The sequence below is a fragment of the Passer montanus genome, unplaced genomic scaffold, assembly GCF_014805655.1.
Source record: "Passer montanus isolate IOZ18808 unplaced genomic scaffold, ASM1480565v1 scaffold157, whole genome shotgun sequence".
NCBI lineage: Eukaryota > Metazoa > Chordata > Aves > Passeriformes > Passeridae > Passer > Passer montanus.
This window is the reverse complement of record NW_024362827.1, coordinates 675,977-695,228: the sequence shown is the minus strand read 5'-3', so window position 1 is coordinate 695,228 and position 19,252 is coordinate 675,977. Positions and strand designations below refer to the sequence as shown.

At 53.6% G+C, this 19,252-nt stretch overlaps 1 protein-coding gene across 1 annotated transcript in view; it reads left to right on the top strand.

The window, feature by feature from the left end:
• Positions 1 to 16,118, top strand: part of ATP2B4 (ATPase plasma membrane Ca2+ transporting 4) — a 51,288-nt gene extending 35,170 nt beyond the window's left edge. The window contains exons 14-22 of the mRNA XM_039702581.1: positions 52 to 231; positions 745 to 832; positions 932 to 1,038; positions 2,386 to 2,466; positions 3,200 to 3,413; positions 4,042 to 4,469; positions 6,258 to 6,297; positions 7,374 to 8,002; positions 12,996 to 16,118. Coding sequence (XP_039558515.1) covers positions 52 to 231; positions 745 to 832; positions 932 to 1,038; positions 2,386 to 2,466; positions 3,200 to 3,413; positions 4,042 to 4,469; positions 6,258 to 6,297; positions 7,374 to 8,002; positions 12,996 to 13,292 — 2,064 coding nt within the window. The 3' untranslated portion in view covers positions 13,293 to 16,118. The remainder of the gene's footprint in view (positions 1 to 51; positions 232 to 744; positions 833 to 931; positions 1,039 to 2,385; positions 2,467 to 3,199; positions 3,414 to 4,041; positions 4,470 to 6,257; positions 6,298 to 7,373; positions 8,003 to 12,995) is intronic.
• The last annotated feature ends 3,134 nt before the right edge of the window (positions 16,119 to 19,252 follow it).

Below are 19,252 nucleotides of genomic sequence, written 5' to 3'. Positions count from 1 at the left end.
GCCTCACTGCCGGCGTTCCCGGTGCCACCCCGTCCCCGTGCCTGTCCCCAGGTGCCCGATGCCATCCTGAAGTGCCAGCGCGCGGGCATCACCGTCCGCATGGTGACAGGGGACAACATCAACACTGCCCGGGCCATCGCCACCAAGTGTGGCATCCTGCTGCCCGGGGAGGACTTCCTGTGCCTGGAGGGGAAGGAGTTCAACCGGCTCATCCGCAACGAGAAGGGAGAGGTGCGGGAGCTGCGCCCTGCAAAAACCCCAGATCGGAGGGGTTTCCCAAATCCCAAGGGGTTTCCCAAATCCCGAGGGGTTTCCCAAATCCTGAGGGGTTTCCTGGATCCTGAGGGGTTTCCCAAATCCCGAGGGGTTTCCTGGATCCTGAGGGGTTTCCTGGATCCTGAGGGGTTTCCCAAATCCCGAGGGGTTTCCCACATCCTGAGGGGTTTCCCAAATCCCAAGGGGTTTCCCAAATCCTGAGGGGTTTTCTGAATCCTGATGGGTTTTCAGGATCTGGTTGGGTTTTCCAAACCCCGCTGGGTATCCCAATCCCAATCCCAATCCCAATCCCTGGGTTTCCCAGTCCCTGCTGTGTTTCCCAGTCCCTGCTGGGCTTTCCTCATTTCCTGCTGGGGTGTGCTCAGCAGTGTTTGGGGTGAACCCACTGTCCTGTCCCAGCTGGGATTTGCTCTCTGGTGGGCCAGAAGATTCCTGGGGGGAATCACTTCCCTTTTCCCGGTGCTGCAGGTGGAGCAGGAGCAGCTGGACAAGATCTGGCCCAAGCTGCGGGTGCTGGCGCGCTCGTCCCCCACCGACAAGCACACCCTGGTGAAAGGTGGGCACTGCCCTCCCAGGGGCTCCTCCCGGGCATTTCTCCAGCCTGACCCGGGCTGGGATCCTTCCCTGGAGGTTTCATTTCTCCTTTCCACCGCAGGAATCATCGACAGCACCGTGGGTGACCAGAGGCAGGTGGTGGCTGTGACAGGGGACGGCACCAACGACGGCCCAGCCCTGAAGAAAGCAGACGTTGGGTTTGCCATGGTAGGGGAGCCTGGGGCCTTTCCTTTGCTCTTGGGATTGCTTCCAGACTGTGGAATCCCTTTTCCAAATCTTTGGGATGAGCTAAAAACCCGAAAAGGGATTTTCTTAGGGTGTTGGGTTTGAGTCTGAGCTGTGCAGGGCTGTGAGAAAGGGGTTGGGAATTCCTTGGAGGTCCCAGAGCAGGGGCCTGCCCTGTCCTGGTGTCTCTGCTGGATCCAGGAGAGCCATGGCAGCCCCAGGATTTGGTTTTCCCTGCAGCTTTTCACCCCAGTTCCAGGCACGGTGCTGGATCAGGCTTTGGGAATTTATTTATGGGGGAAAACTCTGGTTTGGTGCTTTTTTGTCCTGTCTGAAAGGAGCAGGGAAATGAACCTGTTGTTTTTAACAGATTCCCTGTGAATTGATTTTAGGGACATGAGCAGGAGCTGGGCGGGGAGCAAATGAGAGATTTTTGGGAAGTGTTTTTAGGAATGTGCTGAACATCCAAACACAATTCCAGAAGCAGGGAAGGCTGTTCCCCTAAACCCCATGCCCTGCAACAGGCGGGGATTTCCCCTTTGGGGTGGGATTGGGATCTGGGGAATCCGGGAAAAAGAAAACGCCGGGAATGGGCTCGTTTTGGGCAGGGCTTGGAATTCCTGCATGGAATTCCTGCGGGGCGAGCGCCTCGCAGTGCCGGCTCCGGGAAGCGCAGCCCGGCCGCTGCCCTGGGGACTTTTGGGGATTTTGGGGGATTTTTGGGAAGCTGCGGGGCCGTTCTCAACCCGGGCCGGGACAGAAACCTCCGGGCTGAGCTCTCCCTCCTTTGGGCTCCCAGCAGAGGCGCCCGGCCCGGGATGGAGCCAATCCCTGCCATGAGGAGGGAGCTGTTTCCCAGCTGTTTCCATCCCAATTCCAGCTGTTTCCCAGCTGTTTCCCAGCTGTTTTCCTGTTTGTTTTCCAGTCTGTTTTTTAGCTGTCTTCCTGTTTGTTTTCCAGCTCTTTTCTGGCTGTTTCCTGTCTGTGTTCCTGTTTTCCTGTCCATTTTCCATTTCCTAGCATTTTCCCAGCTGTTTTTGGACCATTTTCCAGCTGTTTCCCAGACGTTTCCTGGTGTTTTCCTGGCTATTTCCTGGCTATTTCCTGGCTGTTTCCAGTCTGTTTTCCTGCCTGTTTTCCAGCTGCTTCCTGTCCATTTCCCAGCTGTTTCCCAGCTGTTTCCCAGCTCTTTCCTGTCCATTTCCCAGCTGTTTCCCAGCTGTTTCCCAGCTGTTTCCCAGCTCTTTCCTGTCCATTTCCCAGCTGTTTCCCAGCTGTTTCCCAGCTGTTTCCCAGCTGTTTTCCAGCTGTTTCCTGTCCATTTCCCAGCTGTTTCCCAGCTGTTTCCTGGTGCGGGTGGGACATGGTGGTGGCATCATCGTGGCCTTCACCGGGGCCTGTGTCACACAGGTGAGCTCACCTGGACGGGTGGGACATGGGGGATGTCACCTCGGTGGGTGGGACATGGTGGTGGCATCATCGTGGCCTTCACCGGGGCCTGTGTCACACAGGTGAGCTCACCTGGACGGGTGGGACATGGGGGATGTCACCTCGGTGGGTGGGACATGGTGGTGGCATCATCGTGGCCTTCACCGGGGCCTGTGTCACACAGGTGAGCTCACCTGGACGGGTGGGACATGGGGGATGTCACCTTGGTGGGTGGCATCATCGTGGCCTTCATTAGTGCCTGCACCACCCAGGTAGACAGCAGGGGAATGAATGGACCTGTTGGATTTCACAGGTTCCCTGTGGGTTGTTTTTCAGTGGAGCAAGAGAATAAATTCCTTGATTTTTTTAACAAATTTTCAGTAGATTGTTTTCTGGTGGAGCAGGCAAATACATTTCTTGGATTTAACAGGTTTTCAGTAGATTGTTCTTCACTGGAGCAGGAGAATAAATAAACCTGTTGGATTTAACAGGTTTCCCATGGATTGTTGAAGTTTAGGGACGTGACCAAGAGCTGGGGGTTGGGAGGTGCTTTGTGAGGCAGTGCAAGGAGCTTGGAGCAAAGGAGAGATGTTTGGGAATGTTTTAGGAAGGTGTTGAGTACCCAAGAGCGATTTTTAGAGGTTTTTAGGAGGAGAGTGAAACAAAGAGGGAACAAAGGTTTATTTTGGTGGCATGACACGTTCTCCCCCCTCAGGACTCACCCCTGAAGGCCGTGCAGATGCTGTGGGTGAACCTGATCATGGACACGTTCGCCTCGCTGGCGCTGGCCACGGAGCCGCCGTCCGAGTCGCTGCTGCTGCGCAAACCCTACGGGCGCAACAAGCCGCTCATCTCCCGCACCATGATGAAAAACATCCTGGGCCACGCCGTCTACCAGCTCACCATCATCTTCACCCTGCTCTTCGCGGGTCAGCCACGGCGCCACCGTGTCCTGGGAGGGGAGGAGGGAGAGGGAGAGGGAGAGGGAGAGGGAGTGGGGAAGGGGAAGGGGAAGGGGAAGGGGAAGGAGAGGAGAAAAGGAAAACGAAGGGAAAGAGAAAGGGGAAAAGGAAAGGCGAAAAAGGGAGGGGAAAGGGGGAAAAGGAAAAGGAAAGGAGGAAAGGGAAAGGAGAATAGGAAAAGGTAAGGGAAAAAGGAGAAGGAAAGGAGAAAAGGAAAGGGAAAAGAAAAGGAGAAAAGGTAAAAGTAAGGGGAAAAAGGAAAGGGGAAAAAGGAGGGTTTTCTTTCTTTATTGGTTTCTATTGCTTTTTTCTATTGTTTTTTCTTTATTGGTTTCTCTGGCTTTTTCTGTTGGGTTTTCTTTCTTTCTATTGGTTTTTCTTTCTTTCTTGGTTTCTATTGTTTTTTCTATTGTTTTTTCTTTCTTTCTTATTTTCTATTTTGGGACATTTTGGTCATTCTATGTCAACAACCCTGCTAGAAAATTCATTCGGCGTAAACACGGATCCTCTTCTCAAACTTCTCTCTGTCTCACAAAAAGCTGTAAAACCTCTCCCACACCTTCCCTTCCCCAAATCCTTTTATTTTCCTGCTCAGGGGAGAAGTTTTTCGACATCGACAGCGGCCGGAACGCGCCCCTGCACTCGCCCCCCACCGAGCACTACACCATCGTCTTCAACACCTTCGTGATGATGCAGCTCTTCAACGAGATCAACGCGCGCAAGATCCACGGCGAGAGGAACGTCTTCGAGGGCATCTACCGCAACCCCATCTTCTGCACCGTGGTGCTGGGCACCTTCTTCGCCCAGGTGACCCCAGCCTGGGCGTCCGGCTGTGCTCCCTGGGCTGTTCCACTGGGATGCCATGGCTCCCTGGGCTGTTCTACATGGGTTATTCCATGGCTCCCACTTTGCTCCGTGGGTTATTCCACGTGGGTTATTTCACATGGGTTATTCCATGGCTCCCACTTTGCTCCATGGGTTATTCCATGTGGGTTATTCCATGGCTTCCACTTTGCCCCATGGGTTATATCACTGGGATTCCATGGCATCCACTTTGCTCCGTGGGTTATTCCATGGCTTCCACTTTGCTCCGTGGGTTATTCCACGTGGGTTATTTCACATGGGTTATTCCATGGCTCCCACTTTGCTCCATGGGTTATTCCACATGGGTTATTCCATGTGGGTTATTCCATGTGGGTTATTCCATGTGGGTTATTCCACAGCTTCCACTTTGCTCCATGGGTTAGACATCGGTTATTCCATGGCTTCCACTTTGCTCCGTGGGTTATTCCATGTGGGTTATTCCACATGGATTATTCCATGGCTTCCACTTTGCTCCCTGGGTTATTCTACATGGGTTATTCCATGTGGGTTATTCCACAGCTTCCACTTTGCTCCGTGGGTTATTCCATGTCTTCCAAGTTTGCTCCATGGGTTATTCCATGGCTCCCACTTTGCTCCATGGGTTATTCCATGGCTCCCACTTTGCTCCATGGGTTATTCCATGGCTCCCACTTTGCTCCATGGGTTATTCCATGGCTCCCACTTTGCTCCATGGGTTATTCCATGGCTCCCACTTTGCTCCATGGGTTATTCCATGGCTCCCACTTTGCTCCATGGGTTATTCCATGGCTCCCACTTTGCTCCATGGGTTATTCCACATGGGTTATTCCACGGCTTCCACTTTGCTCCCTGGGTTGTTCCACTGGGATTGCTTCCAGACCATGGAAATTCTGATCCAAGTCTATGGGATAGGCTAAAAACCCAAAAAAGGGATTTTCTTAGGGTGTTGGGTTTGAGTCTGAGCTGTGTAGGGCTGTGAGAAAGGGGTTGGGAATTCCTTGGAGGTCCCAGAGCAGGGGCCTGCCCTGTCCTGGTGTCTCTGCTGGATCCAGGAGAGCCATGGCAGCCCCAGGATTTGGTTTTCCCTGCAGCTTTTCACCCCAGTTCCAGGCACGGTGCTGGATCAGGCTTTGGGAATTTATTTATGGGGGAAAACTCTGGTTTGATGCTTTTTTGTCCTGTCTGAAGGGCTGCCAGCGTGTCGCTGTTGAATTAAGGACGGGTGAATAGAGCAACACAGAGTTCAAATTCTCAGAAGGCAAAAGGCAAATTTATTAGAAACCACACTTTCTTCTATTGACAATTCTGAGAAAGCTGGACCTGACTGGTCCTTAATCAACACCCTCACATCATTGGCTAATTAGGAACAGAACCCTTCTTGCACCTCTTACAAGATAACAGCACGTTCAAAACGCCAGCTGCAGGATTGTTTTAATTCTTCCTCTGAGCTTTCTCAAAACTCCCTGGAGCAAGCCCTGGGAAAGTTTATCTGGCTCTTTCTCTGACCAGACTTTCAGCATGCACAGCAGGGGCTGTGGCACAGGCAGGCTCTGTTCTGTGCCCTTGGCCTTCAGCAGCAGCGCCTTGGTGGCACAAAAACCACCCTGGAAGTGCTCAAGGCTGGGTTGGGTGGAGCTCAGAGCGACCTGAGCTGCTGGAAGGTGTCCCTGTGCATGGATCTGGGTGGGCTTTAAATCCCTTCCAGCCCAAAACATTCTGGGATTTCAGGATTTGGGATCCAGAGCGTGTTGGGAGGTGTTTCATAAATTCCCAGCCCGAGTGGGAAGTCCCTGCTCCTCTCTGGTGTTCCACAAAATTCACAGTGTGGATGGGAGGTGCTTAATCCTAAAATTCCCAGCCTGGTGTGAGGTCCCTGCTCTTTTCTGGTGTTACTCAAAATTCTCAGCCTGAGTGGGAAGTTGGGGGGCTCTGCCTGCTGTGTCTGCTCCTGTCTCTCTCCCCCTGCAGGGGGGTGAAGCTGCTGCCATCCCTGGCCAGGCTTCCAGCTGTGGGAGACAGAAAAGCTGGATTTTGGGACAGCTGGGGTGGGGGGAGGCTGTTGTGCTGCAGGCACCGTGCTGCTGCTCAGCAGGAGGCTGATGTGCCACTGATGGTCACCTCTGCAGCACAGGAGCTGTGAGGGGTGCACGGAGCCCCCCGGGCTGTGCCCTGCTCCTGCTGGGATGCTGTTCCCAGTGGGAATGTGCCCAGCAGGGATCTGCCAGCACCAGAGCCTCCTGGTGTGGCTCCTCGTGGCACCCCTCTGTGCCAGCTCCCCGTGCTCCACACGCAGAGCTCAGCCCCACGGCACACGAGGGGAGAAAATCTCTGTGTCTTCTTTTTACATCTCTTGGTTTTCCCTGAATTTTCCCCTGATTTTTTCCTTTTTCCCCACCCCAAAAGGGTGGATTTTTGCTCCCACCAAGCAGGGAGAGCTCTGTGCCCCTCACTTTCCCTGGAGACCAGGGCAGGGAAGTGCTGGTGTCCCCAGGCAGGCAGAGCTGCTGGGTCACCTCTGTCCCCTCTCTGTGACAACAAACGGGGACAGGGCTGGGGCAGAGTTCACTTCCCTTCTCTGTGGCTTCAGGGTGAAGCTCAGCCCCGGTTCCTGGCTGGCTGTGAGCCCCGAGGGGCAGCTGGGCTCCGTGTGGGGGTAACCAGTGCTGCACTGCCATGAGGAACGTGCTGGGAGCTTCCAGGACCTCCTGGAGGTGCTGCAGATGTGCTGGAAACCTGGGAGCTCTGCAGGGCTGCAGTGCCAGAGGTGCCCCTGGAGCTTCCCGGGTGTTTCCCTGTGCTGGAGCTGAGAGGAGCTCCTGCCACGTGAGAAATGGGTGCTGGCACCTCCTGGAGCCTCTCTGGGGTCCAACCTGAGCGCTGGGGGGGCTCCTGTCCCCATCTGGGGTGTGTGGAAAGGGCTCAGGGGAGAAGTGGGACATCAGAGTGGGGCAGGAGCGAAGCTGGGTGTGAAACCTCTGCACAGGCAGAGCTGGGGCTGCAGCAGGTGCCCAGAAGGTGCCACAGGGCTGGCATCACCCAGCCACAAAGTGCCCAGGAAGCCACGGATGCTGCTCAGTTCCTGAGGCCTTGGGACACATCCACAGGGCAGCCACGGCCCCACCAGCAGGGTGCTGCATGCCCAGAGGGGCTGGCACCTCTCCTGCTGCCATGGGGGCTGTGGGGAGCCCGTGGAGTGTCCCCAAAGTGGCCCCACAGGGCTGAGGCAGCAGGAGCCCTTCCCCACCAGCTGCCCGCTCGCACTCTGCCCACCCTCTCTGCCTCTCTCTGCTCCTCCTGCAGATTTTTGGATAACCCCAGGTGTCTCCTGTGCCACTGCCCTTTTCCTGGTGGGGGATCAGCCCTGCTGCTCTGGCTGCCCTGGGAAGGGCAGAGCTGGGCACCCTCTCTCTGCTGCCCCCCAACACCACCAGCAAAACCCCACGTGGGTTTCGGGGAGCGTGGGGTGGCGGGGGGCTCTTTCCTCCTTCCTCCTCCTCTTCCTCGCCTCTCCATCCTCCTCCTCCTTCCTTGCTGTGTGTCTGCCCGCCCTCCCCTGGCCCTGGGCCTGTCCCTGTCCCTGTCCCTGGCCGGGTGTCGCTATCTCACTCTCTGGTTCTTTGCAGATGGACGTAGTTTACACATTCCAGACCGGCGCCTCCTCTTTGCAGGGAGCCCTCAGGAGACAGCCTTCCATCGTGAGCCAGCACCACGATGTAAAAAATGTTTCTAGCCCAACCCATGTAGCTCTTTCCTCCGTCAATTCCACTCCCACCACTTCTGCTGTTGCTGCTGCTGCATCTCCTCCTGCGGGCAGTGAGTGATGGTCTCTATTACAATGCATGACTTTAATAACACTGAGAGCACCTGCACCCCCCTAACCCCGCCTGGTTCTCTCCCTCTCAGCCTTCACTCACACACTCAGTCCCCAACCTGAAGGACGGGGCGGGAAACCCTTCAAAACCCCAGTTTTTTATGCTGTTAACAAAGTTACAAACCTTTCTGGTCCTTTCCCCCCCAGTTCCTCGTTGCTTCCTCCAGTTTTACCTCTTCTCCTCCTTTGCAGGGCTGGTGTTTGAGCCCACCCTCCTGAGGGCGGGCAAAAATTGGCAGTTCTTGCTCAAAAACCCCCAAGTTCACGAGCATTGCTGGGAGAAGGGCAAGGCTGAGCCCAAATCCTGCTGGTTCTTCCCACTGCCCTGCCCTGGGACACCCAGGGATGGGCAGAGGAGTTGCTTGAAATCTCTTCTGGAGGCAGAGTGGCCGCTGGGGCTGTCCCAGGGCTGGCTGAGCCACGGCCAGGGGGGACAGGCAGGATTTGCTCCTGCCCTGGGGGTGCTGCCTGTGCACAGCCCTGCCCGTGGCTCAGCTGGTGACACCTGGGGGCTGCTGTCCCCCTCTCTGTCCCCACCTGGGGACACCCCTGTGCTGCCCTGGGGCTCTGCTGGTGCCCAGGGCAGCCAGAGGACCCCCAGTGCCCACCTTGCTCTGCACACGCTGGATCCCAGGCGTGCAGACACTGCTCTGCATGGAAAAGGGCACGGAACACAACTCCTGCTGGATCCCAGTGGGAATGCTGGGTCCTGGATCTGGCACTGGGTCCCCAGACCCTAAAAAAAGCCCTCTCTGTGTTCATCACAGGCTGCTCTGCACGTGCTGGATCCCAGGGTGTGCAGACACACAACTGTGCATGGAAATGGGCACGAGGCCACACTCCTGCTGGATCCCAGTGGGAATTCTGGGTCCTGGATCTGGCACTGGGGTTTCAGACCCCAAAAAAGGCCCTGCCTGGTACAGGACTCTCTGTTCATTATGAGCTGCTCTGCACGTGCTGGATCCCAGGGCGTGCAGACACACAACTGCGCATGGAAATGGGCAGGGAAGCCACACTCCTGCTGGATCCCAGTGGGAATTCTGGGGCCTGGATCTGGCACTGGGGTTTCAGCCCCCAAACAAGGCCCTGCCTGGTACAAGCCTCTCTGTTCATTATGAGCTGCTCTGCACGTGCTGGATCCCAGGGCGTGCAGACACACAACTGCGCATGGAAATGGGCAGGGAAGCCACACTCCTGCTGGATCCCAGTGGGAATTCTGGGGCCTGGATCTGGCACTGGGGTTTCGGACCCCAAAAAAGGCTCTGTCTGGTGCAGGGCTCTCTCTCTGTACATGCTGGATCCCAGGGTGTGCAGACACACAACTGTGCATGGAAATGGGCAGGGAAGCCACACTCCTGCTGGATCCCAGTGGGAATTCTGGATCCTGGCTTTCCAGACCCCCAAAAAAGCCCCTGTCTGATGTAGAACCCCTCTGTGTGGGGTGTTGGGGCTGGTGAGCACGTGGGCTGTGTCTGCAGGCTGGGAGCAGGGAGTGTGGCTCTGCTGGATAATTGGCTTTTTTATTGCACAGTCACTTCTCCTGTTCTCTGATGAGAGGAAAACCCTCGGTGCCTTTCTGGAGAGCTTTCAGCCTCTGCTGTTTATGCACTGTGGGGGAGGAGAGAGAATTTGGGATAATTTTGTTTTCTCTCTGTTTAGCTGACTCTGAGGCTGGCAGCTGATTGAGTTTAACCCCAGCAATTCTGGAGCAGCACAGCTGCCTCCTGCATCTGGGAAACCCTCCAGGATTTCCTGGTGGAATAAAATCTGCTTAGAGGGGCTCAGAGCAGAGGGTGTGCAGGGGGGGTGAGACCAAAATGCAGCTTTTTTGCAGTCTGTGGATCCATGTTTTCCCCATTTTGCAGCGAGGGAATAGAAAACTTGGATAGCTCATGCAAACTTCACCAGGAGCTAACCCAGGTCTCCAAATCTCCTGCTGTTTTCTTGCCTGGATTTCTGTCGTTTCCCTCTGCTGCTTCCATCTCTCCCAAAGCTCCTCTTCCCTCCAGGCAGATCCGTGGTGTCCCTCTCCCGTGGATGAGTTTTTCCAGGGCTGGATTTGCCGTGTCCCTCCTGGAGCTGCTGCAGAGCTGTCAGGAATTGGTGGCCGGGTTTTGGCAGAGCCGAGCTGGGAATTCTGCCCTGGGCAGAGCCGGGGGTGTCACTCCCGAGGGCTCTCACCCAGCACGTGGAGGTTTCACGTTTCACGGGAATCATCCCAAGCCTGGAGGTTGCTTTTGAAGCTTCCAGGTGGAGAGGAGGCGGGAGAAGGAGGGGCTCAGGCTGGAATTCAGCTCATTCACAGCACATTTCCTCCCTTCGAGAGGGAGCAGCTGAATTCATCTCGCAGCAGGTGATGGAGAAGGGAGGAAAATCTGAGGGAAGCTGCAGCAGGAGCTCCTCGAGGGGGCTGAGCAGGAGGCTGAGCACAGATTCCCTGGAATTGCTCCAGGGAGCCTTCCCTGCTGCTCGTGGCAGGGCTGGACAGATCTCCAGGGCTCTGGAGGTGATTCCTTGGGAGAGGAGAGCTCCTGGTCCCACACGAGACGGGGAGGCTTCTGTGGAGCTGCTCCCAAATCTCAGCTTGTGGATGCCACCTCCTCCTGGCTGTGACAGTCCCTGGGCTGTCCTTGGCCACCTCCTTGTGGCTGTGACAGTCACTGACCTGTTCTTGGCCACCTCCTCCTGGCTGTGACAGTCCCTGGGCTGTCCTTGGCCACCTCCTTGTGGCTATGACAGTCCCTGGGCTGTCCTTGGCCACCTCCTCGTGGCTGTGACAGTCCCTGGCTGTCCTTGGCCACCTCCTCGTGGCCCTGGCAGTCCCTGGTCTCCTTGGCTGGGCTGGGTTCGTTCTCCTTGGCTGAGTTGGTGTTTTGGGGCTCAGGATTTGCTGTTCCCAAGTCGTTGCTGATGTGACAGATGATCAGTGCGAGGTGGCCCCTGTGCTGTCCCTGGTCCTGTGCGTTCACCTGAATTGATCCAAGGTCATCAGTGCACAAATCCTCCTCTGAAATGGTTCCCAGCTCCTTCAAATTCCCATTTCTCCAGGCCAGCAGTGCTCCAGGCTCGTGCCCTTGGTGCCTGTGCTCCTGCTCCCTGTGCAGGAGCTCCTGGGGCTGCTTCCAGCTGGGATGGGCCCAGCCCGTGCCAGGAAATCCCTCCTGATCTGAGCCAGGGCCATCCCTGGTGAGAGGGGCAGGGAGGACTCCAGGCACAAGGAAGGAATCCCCTGCTCTGGTTTTGTGGGACCAGAGATCCTCAGGAGGGTTTTGGCTGTGCTGGGGGGAGAATTCCCACCTGGAGGGGTGCCACAGCCAGGGACAGTTCAAATGAAGGGACAGTTGAAATGAAGGGGCAGTTTAAATAAAGGGACAGTTTAAATAAAGAGTTTAAATAAAAGGACAGTTTAAGTAAAGAGACAGTTTAAATGAAGGGACAGTTTAAATGAAGGAACATTTCAAATAAAGAGACAGTTTAAATAAGGATTTTAAATGAAGGGACATTTTAAATAAAAGGGATATTTTAAATGAAGGGGCAGTTTAAATAAAGGGACAGTTTAAATAAAGAGTTCAAATAAGGGACAGTTTGGCCCAGCCCATGTCACAGGATCTGGGGTCTTTGTGGGATCTGTTTGTGCTGTTTCAGCCGTGGTGACACCACGGGAGCAGGAGGGGATGTTCCTCAGGGGTGAGGAGCAGGTGGAGGCACTGAGGAGGAGCAGAGCTCCTTCCATGGGGCTGGAGACCGAGCACAACGACTGGAATTGCTCCAGGGAGCCTTCCCTGCTGCTTCCAGGGGCCTGGGAGAGGAGATGTGGTCCCACACCAGCTCTGCTCCACAGAGCTGAGGCTTCTCTTGCTTCCCTGGAACCCCAGCAGGGCTGGGATGAGACACTTGTCACCCCCTGATCTCAAACCTGTGAGCTGGCAGGGTTTGAGGCTGGAATTCCAGGGATCTGGAGGGAGCAGGGAATGCACCATGCAGGTGTGTCCCCAGAGCTGTCCCTCCCAGTGCAGTGCAGGTGGCAGAGCCGTGCCCTGCTGCTCTGGATCTCCGTGGAGCCTGGATTTCCGTGGAGCTGCCCCAGGGCTCTCCCAGGATCACGTGTGTGTGCCTGGAACTCCTTCAGAATATCCAGCACAATCTGAACTCCTTGCCAGCTCCATCAGATCCCCATTTTTCACTGCCTTTGGGACCCCCTGGGTCTGCTGCAGGTGCAGGGAAGGCTGCAGGGCTCCAGCAGTGTGGGGAACCCCACCCAGCCCTGGGCCTCCACCTCATCCTCCCAGCGCCCACCTGCATCTCTGCTTCCAGGGGCTCCACAAAAGCTGGAAATGCCTTTGGCCAGCCCCGTTCCTTTGCAGAGCTGTAGGAAGGACCCTCCCAGCCCCAGGCAGGGCTCCCTGAGCAGAGTTTGCCCCCGCTCTTTGCCTAACCCACCTCTTTTTGGAGCCGTAGTTCCCCCACTCCTCCCTTGTCCTCGTGTCCGTCCACCCCGGGGCGGGGCGTGCACACCCCCCACACCAAATTAACGACTAATTAACGCCTCCCGGCTTCCATCCGTGCAGTCTGGTGGCCGTTTGGAGCCGTCCTGTGTCTTTCCTTGCAGCTTGTGGGGCTGCTGGGTCCCCAGCAGCCCCGTAGTGCCTGACTGTGCCCCCGGGTCACCGTCGATGTCTCATTTTCGACCGAGCTGTGTGTTCAGTGGTGATTTTGTCGCTGTGGTGTTTATTTTTCGTTCGATGGTTGTCTCATCATTTATTTCACTCTCTCCCTCGAGCCCTGCCCCCTGGCAGCAGCGCTGACCCCTTGTTTTCTCTCCCCACGCCGCCCAGATCAAAGTGGTGAATGCGTTCCGTAGCTCCCTGTACGAAGGCCTCGAGAAACCCGAATCCAGAAGCTCCATCCATAACTTCATGACTCACCCGGAGTTCATCCTGGAGGAAGACGAGCCTCGGACACCATTCCTTGACGGCGCCGAAGACGAGCCCGAGCCCGAGGGACTCCAAAAGCGAGGTGGGGGCAGCCTGGGGGGCCCCACGGCCCTCAACAGGAACAACAACGCCGTGGACAGCGAGTTCAGCTTCCCCGAGCCCGGCAGCCCCTTCCACAGCCTGGAGACCTCTGTTTGACCTTAGAACTTGGGATTCCCCCTCCTCCTCCTCCTCTTCCTCGTCCACCTGGGCCCTGTGTGATCCCAGCACCAGTAACTGATCACACGCTGCGGTCAAACTGCTCATGCCTGTATCATCAGCTGGGGTTTTTGGGGTTTTTTTTTGGGGGGTGGGGGGTTTAATGTGGTTTTTTTTTCTTTTTGTTTTATTTTGTTTTTATTTTTTACCGTTATTTAGCAGTGGGAAGCAGAGTACCACCACGCTGGGTGTTGGGAGAGAGGCTAAGCCAAAAAAAAAAAACCAAAAAAAAAACCAAAAAAAAGAAACCAATTGTGCATCTCCATCCCTGATTTTCCGTGGTACTCACCCAGGGGAAGCTGCCAGGTTCTTTCCTCTCCAAGAGTTGGGCTCCAGGCACCTGGAGCCAGGGGGTTTTCACTTTGGAAAAATGCATGTTCCAAGGAAATTCAAATTGTTGTAGTCTTACACGCCCCCGGCCCGAAGGCTGGGGGTGCACTTGTGACTTGAGTTTATTTTTTTTTGTGTTTTTTTGTCACACGTGGTTTTTAGGGGTTTTTCTCTTTGAATGTTGGGGTTTGCTCTTTGCTTGTGGGATTTGCTCCCCTACCCAGTGGGAAGTGCAGGGGAGGGGCAGTCACTGCTCCAGTGTGAAAATTAAGGAATAAACTAAAAAAATCCCAGCCAGGGGAAGGTGTTTACTCCAAGGTTCAGAGATCCAGGGATGCCCACCAGTCTTCCACCTTGAAAAATGGTACCTGGGCTTCTTCCAGCTCCCCCTCTGTGCGTGCCCACACGTTTTTCTCTCTCTGCTTCCAGACTGGGAGATGAGAAACGAAGGTGGCTTGGCTCTAATTTTGCTGGAGGGGAGAAATTCTGATTTTCCTGCAAAGGTGGAGGTGAAACTGCCGGGGAAAAGGTGGGGAGAGCCCCCCAGTTGTGAGGGATGCAGCTTCTTCCTGAGGAATTCTCTAGGAATCCTCTCCTCCTCCTCTAGGAGAGGCCTCTCTGCTGCTCTGGTCAGGGGGAAACTTGGGGAGAGGATTTTTGCAGCTCTCCCAGCTCCTGCCCTCCAGAGCAGAGAGATGTTTTCCCTTTTTTTGTGTGCTCTTGGGGTCCAGCACCCCTGAGCCTCGCAGGGATGTGGGAGGAGGCTCCAGCCATGCCCAAAAGCTGTGGGAGGCTGAGTGGGAACCTCCTGGATCCTGGGAGGGATCAACCCAGCTGTCTCCTGGATGATCCCAGATTTCCCTGCAGGTTTGGCTTGGCTGGCTGCAGGTCTCCCAGAGAAGGGGATCCCAGGTTTCCCTGCAGGTTTGGCTTGGCTGGCTGCAGGTCTCCCAGAGAAGGGGATCCCAGGTTTCCCTGCAGGTTTGGCTTGGCTGGCTGCAGTCTCCCAGAGGTGATCCCAGATTTCCCTGCAGGTTTGGTTTGGCTGGCTGCAGGTCTCCCAGAGAAGGTGATCCCAGATTTCCCTGCAGGTTTGGCTTGGCTGGCTGCAGTCTCCCAGAGAAGGAGCTGCTGCAGGCTCAGCCTCACCTGGCTGCTTTTTTTTGGAGGTCATCTCCTCCCCTTGGGCCCTGCCTCACCTCCAGCCCTGGGAAGAGCCCAGGGAGAGTCCCTTTCCTTGGAGCTGCCTCTGGATTGTCCCTCTGGCCGTCCCTGGAGCAGGAGGCAGGGCTGGGGCTCCTCCTTCCTCCCTGCTCTCCTCCATCCCCTCTGGCTGAGAGCACGAGGCCATTCCCAGCCCTGGGATTGCAAACCCTGAGGGAGGGTTTTTTGGGCTTTTTTTGGGGTTTTGTTTTTGGGGAAAGGCTGGCTCTGGCTGGGTTCTCCTCCCCTGTCCTGCCAGGAACGCACAGCGGATCTCCCGTGCCTTGTCCGAGCACTGCCTGCAGCACCTCCTGCCACGCCAGCCCAGATCTTTGCCAAGATTTAAGTGTTCCTTAAACCACAACGCAAACCCAGCGTCGCCGTGTCCTTCCCTGGGCTGGGAGGAGGAGGAGGAGGAGGGAAGGACGAGCTCCTTTTTCCTTTTTCCTGCTGAGGAAAGGTCTTTATCCCAAAAATCCCAAATATCCTGAATGTCCCGAGTGTCCCGCCCTGGTGCTGGCGAGCTGGGCTTTGTTCACTGCCAACAGCAAGAGGAAAATGCCACCACTGCCCGTCCCCAGTGCAAATTCAGTGTCCACCCCGTGCCCTCCTGGCCTCCCTCCCCCCAAAAACAACCCAGGGGAGCGAGGGGACCTTGGGTTCAACACCAACAAAAAAAGCCCCAAACGAGGGGTGGTTGTGGGGTTTTGGTTCTGTGCTAAAGGTGACGTTGCTTAAAAAAAAAAACAAAAAAAAAATCACTTTTTCTATTTTAAATACTTGCAAAAAAAAACAAAAAAAAAAAGAGAAGATATGGTGTTCTTACAAGCTTACATAAATATTTATTAAATACTTTTCGGGGGGATGCACCAATATTTTTTTTTTCCTTTTGATATTTTTTTTAATACCTCAGACCTGTTGAAAAAAAAAGAAATAAAAAAAATAAAAGAAAGACTCAAACCAACAACAACTTCAAGCCAACTTTGGAGGCTCTCAAAGTCACTCCCAGAAATCTGTGACTGGCAGGGTTTGCCACAAGGGTCTGGTCGTTCCTTTAGTTTGCTCTATTTTTGTCGTTCTAGTTTCCATTTTAGGAGTGGGGGGAGGGAGAAATAGTGCTATATAAATATTATGCAAAAAAAAAAAAGAAAAAAAAAGAAAAAGAAAAAAAATCTAGTTTTCTTTAGCTCAGAAACTGATATTTTTACGTCAGCCATATGTATTTTGTTTAAAGAAAAAAAAAGAAAATAAATCTTGAGTCCCGCCGCTGCTCGAGGGCAGTTGCAAGGGACACTTTAATTAATTCCGTGGATTAATTAATTCAGCCATCGGATGCCAGTCAGCTTCCTTTTCTCTGAGCAGCCATCTTTCTACTAGCCGTGAGTTGGATGACACAAATGGGGTTTTTTATATAAATATCTATAAATTATGTTGGTGTATGGCTGGTTGCTTCAAGTATAAATGTTTCTTGTGCAGATTTCCTGTAAAGTTTTCTTCTTTTGGGTTAAGTTTCAGTGATATCCTGGCAGCAGCTGACTCTTGGCTTAAGTTATTGAGGACATTACACAAAAAAAATTAAAAAAGAGATTTGGGGGAGATTGGTGCTCCAAAAAAAAAAAGGCATGGTCGGCGGCACGGACTTTTGGGGACTTTCTGCAACATGCCTTGACTAGGGGGAGATATAAATATCCATATAAATATATATTATTATGAATAATTTCTGGTTTTTTTGCTTTGTTTGAACTGCCACGAGTGCGCGCGGAGCAGGGGAGGGCCGGCGCAGGAACAAAGCCACCCCCTCCCTCCTCCTTGTGATCAACTTGCCTTGGAATGCTTTGTTATTAAAACACTCTGAACATCCTTCTGCATCCAGTTCTTGATCCCAGCAGGGCGGATTTGCGGATTTTCCATGGATTTTCCGTGGATTTTCCGTGGAATTGGCGGATTGGTACCAAAGACACCGCGGCCTGTGTGCCGGCCAGGCAGCTCTTGAGGCTTTCTCCTGCTGAGGTTTTCATGATTTGTACAGGGAGAAGGGTGTGGGGAGGGGGTTTAATTTCGAATTTATTTTTTTTTCCCAAAGGTTTTCCGTGCAATAAAGTGAAATTTTCCAACCGATCTCGAGAAGGAAATAAACTAAACCGCGTTTGAGCATGGGCGGCCTTTTCCCCCCTCACGGCCGGGCCTGCAGGCCTCAGCTCCTCTCTGAGGGGAAAAAAATCTGAGCTGGAAAAAAATCCCATCCCAAATGCCCGAGGGCATCTCCAGGTGCCACTGCCAGCTCCTGGCACCCTCTGGCACCGCCCTGGGAAGGGTTTTGTCCCTCTGTGGGGGACACTGGGCCTGCATGGCTTCTGCTCCGTCCCCAAACGCCTCCTGCACCCCCAGATCTCCCCTCAGGGCACAGGGGTGTGGGGAATCCTTTCCCTGCTTTTTTCTTTTTTTGCTCCTTTTCCACCCAAAGAGGATTTTTTTCCCCCCAAACGGGGATTTTGGCATTTCTTCCTCCCCAGCATCCCCGACTGCTCTGCCCAAACCTCCCAATTTTCATCCAGAAAAACCCATGGTTAAAGCTGCCTTTAGTTTATTTCCTCCCCTTCAATAAATATATATATATATACAGTCTGAACTCAACATTTATGTGTGTGTATATATATTTATCCAACGCTCTCACAAAACAAAAAAACTTTCTTTTGAAGAGGGCACGTGGAGCCGAGTTTTTCTCTTTTTTTTTTCCCAGTAACTCAGTATAATAAGCACTGGTATTTTTGTATAAAAAACGGGAGAGAGAAAAAAAGAAAAAAAAAACCAAAATACAAAACAAAAGACTGAATATTATGTGGTATGCATGACATTAAAAAACAAAACAATGGTGGTTTCAAAGCAATATGTACCCTGGTGTGTTTGCCATATCCTAGAGTCCAGCTTAAAGTGCACCTGATCTGTATTGCATTTTGATATTAATCTCTATGTACAATGTTTTGCATGTAATTTATATGGATCTTGGGAGAAAAAAAAAAAAAAAAGAATCTGAATTAATTGTCCGTTGGCTTCTTCTGAGAAAACAAACTCCAAGCAGAGCTGAAACTCCAAAGTGGAAATAGCAGAGTGGTTGAGGGGTGGGAAAAGGGGTGCAGTAAAAAAATAAAAGAAATTAAAAGGGAGAAGGAGAACAGTTTGGAATCAATAAAGCTTTTGGCTCTGAGAAGAAACAATGCATCCAGAGAATAAAATGTGTGACTGTACCCTGCTCTGTGTGTCCGGCAGCTCGGGGGGATCTGTCCCAAACCTTCCCCAGGAATGGCTCCAGTGGGGTGGACACAGGGATGGGGATCCAACCCAAGCTCTCCTCAGTGTGGGGTTTCTGTTATTGAGTCTTCTTCCACCAAGCAAAGTGCCCAAATTGCTGCCAAATGCCACCAAAAAGGAGCAGCTGGGCCCTGAGGGGCTGCCCTGGGTGAGCAGTGCTGGGTAATAATTTATATAGACCCCATGTGTGTTATTCACATTCTCTCAACACAGACATAATTCCCTCTCCAGGATTTTTCCTATGGAAGGCAGTGAGAAGCTTTTGGCTGTTGAAGAGAAAGGAAGCATCCAGAGAATAAAATGTGTGACTGTACCCTGCTCTGTGTGTCCGGCAGCTCGGGGGGATCTGTCCCAAACCTTCCCCAGGAATGGCTCCAGTGGGGTGGACACAGGGATGGGGATCCAACCCAAGCTCTCCTCAGTGTGGGGTTTCTGTTATTGAGGCTTCTTCCACCAAGCAAAGTGCCCAAATTGCTGCCAAATGCCACCAAAAAGGAGCAGCTGGGCCCTGAGGGGCTGCCCTGGGTGAGCAGTGCTGGGTAATAATTTATATAGACCCCATGTGTGTTATTCACATTCTCTCAACACAGACATAATTCCCTCTCCAGGATTTTTCCTATGGAAGGCAGTGAGAAGCTTTTGGCTGTTGAACAGGAATGAAGCATCCAGAGAATAAAATGTGTGACTGTGCCCTGCTCCGGGGGGATCTGTCCCAAACCCTGCCCAGAAACGGCTCCAGTGAGGTGGAAACAGGGATGGGGATCCCCTCCGTGTGGGGTTTCTGTTATTGAGTCTTCTTCCACCAAGCAAAGTGCCCAAATTGCTGCCAAACGCCACCAAAAAGGGGCAGCTGGGCCCTGAGGGGCTGCCCTGGGTTGGGTAATAATCCAGTGGATGGAGGTAGAGAAACATGTTCGCTTCCTAGGGAAAAGCTCTGACCCATTTTTGAGGCTTTTTGAAGGATTTTTGAAACGCGGGGAAGCAAAAAAAAACACAACAAAATCGACCCCAGCTGCGCCTCAGACGCTCGCCCGCCCTCTCCCTTCATGTCAGGCGGG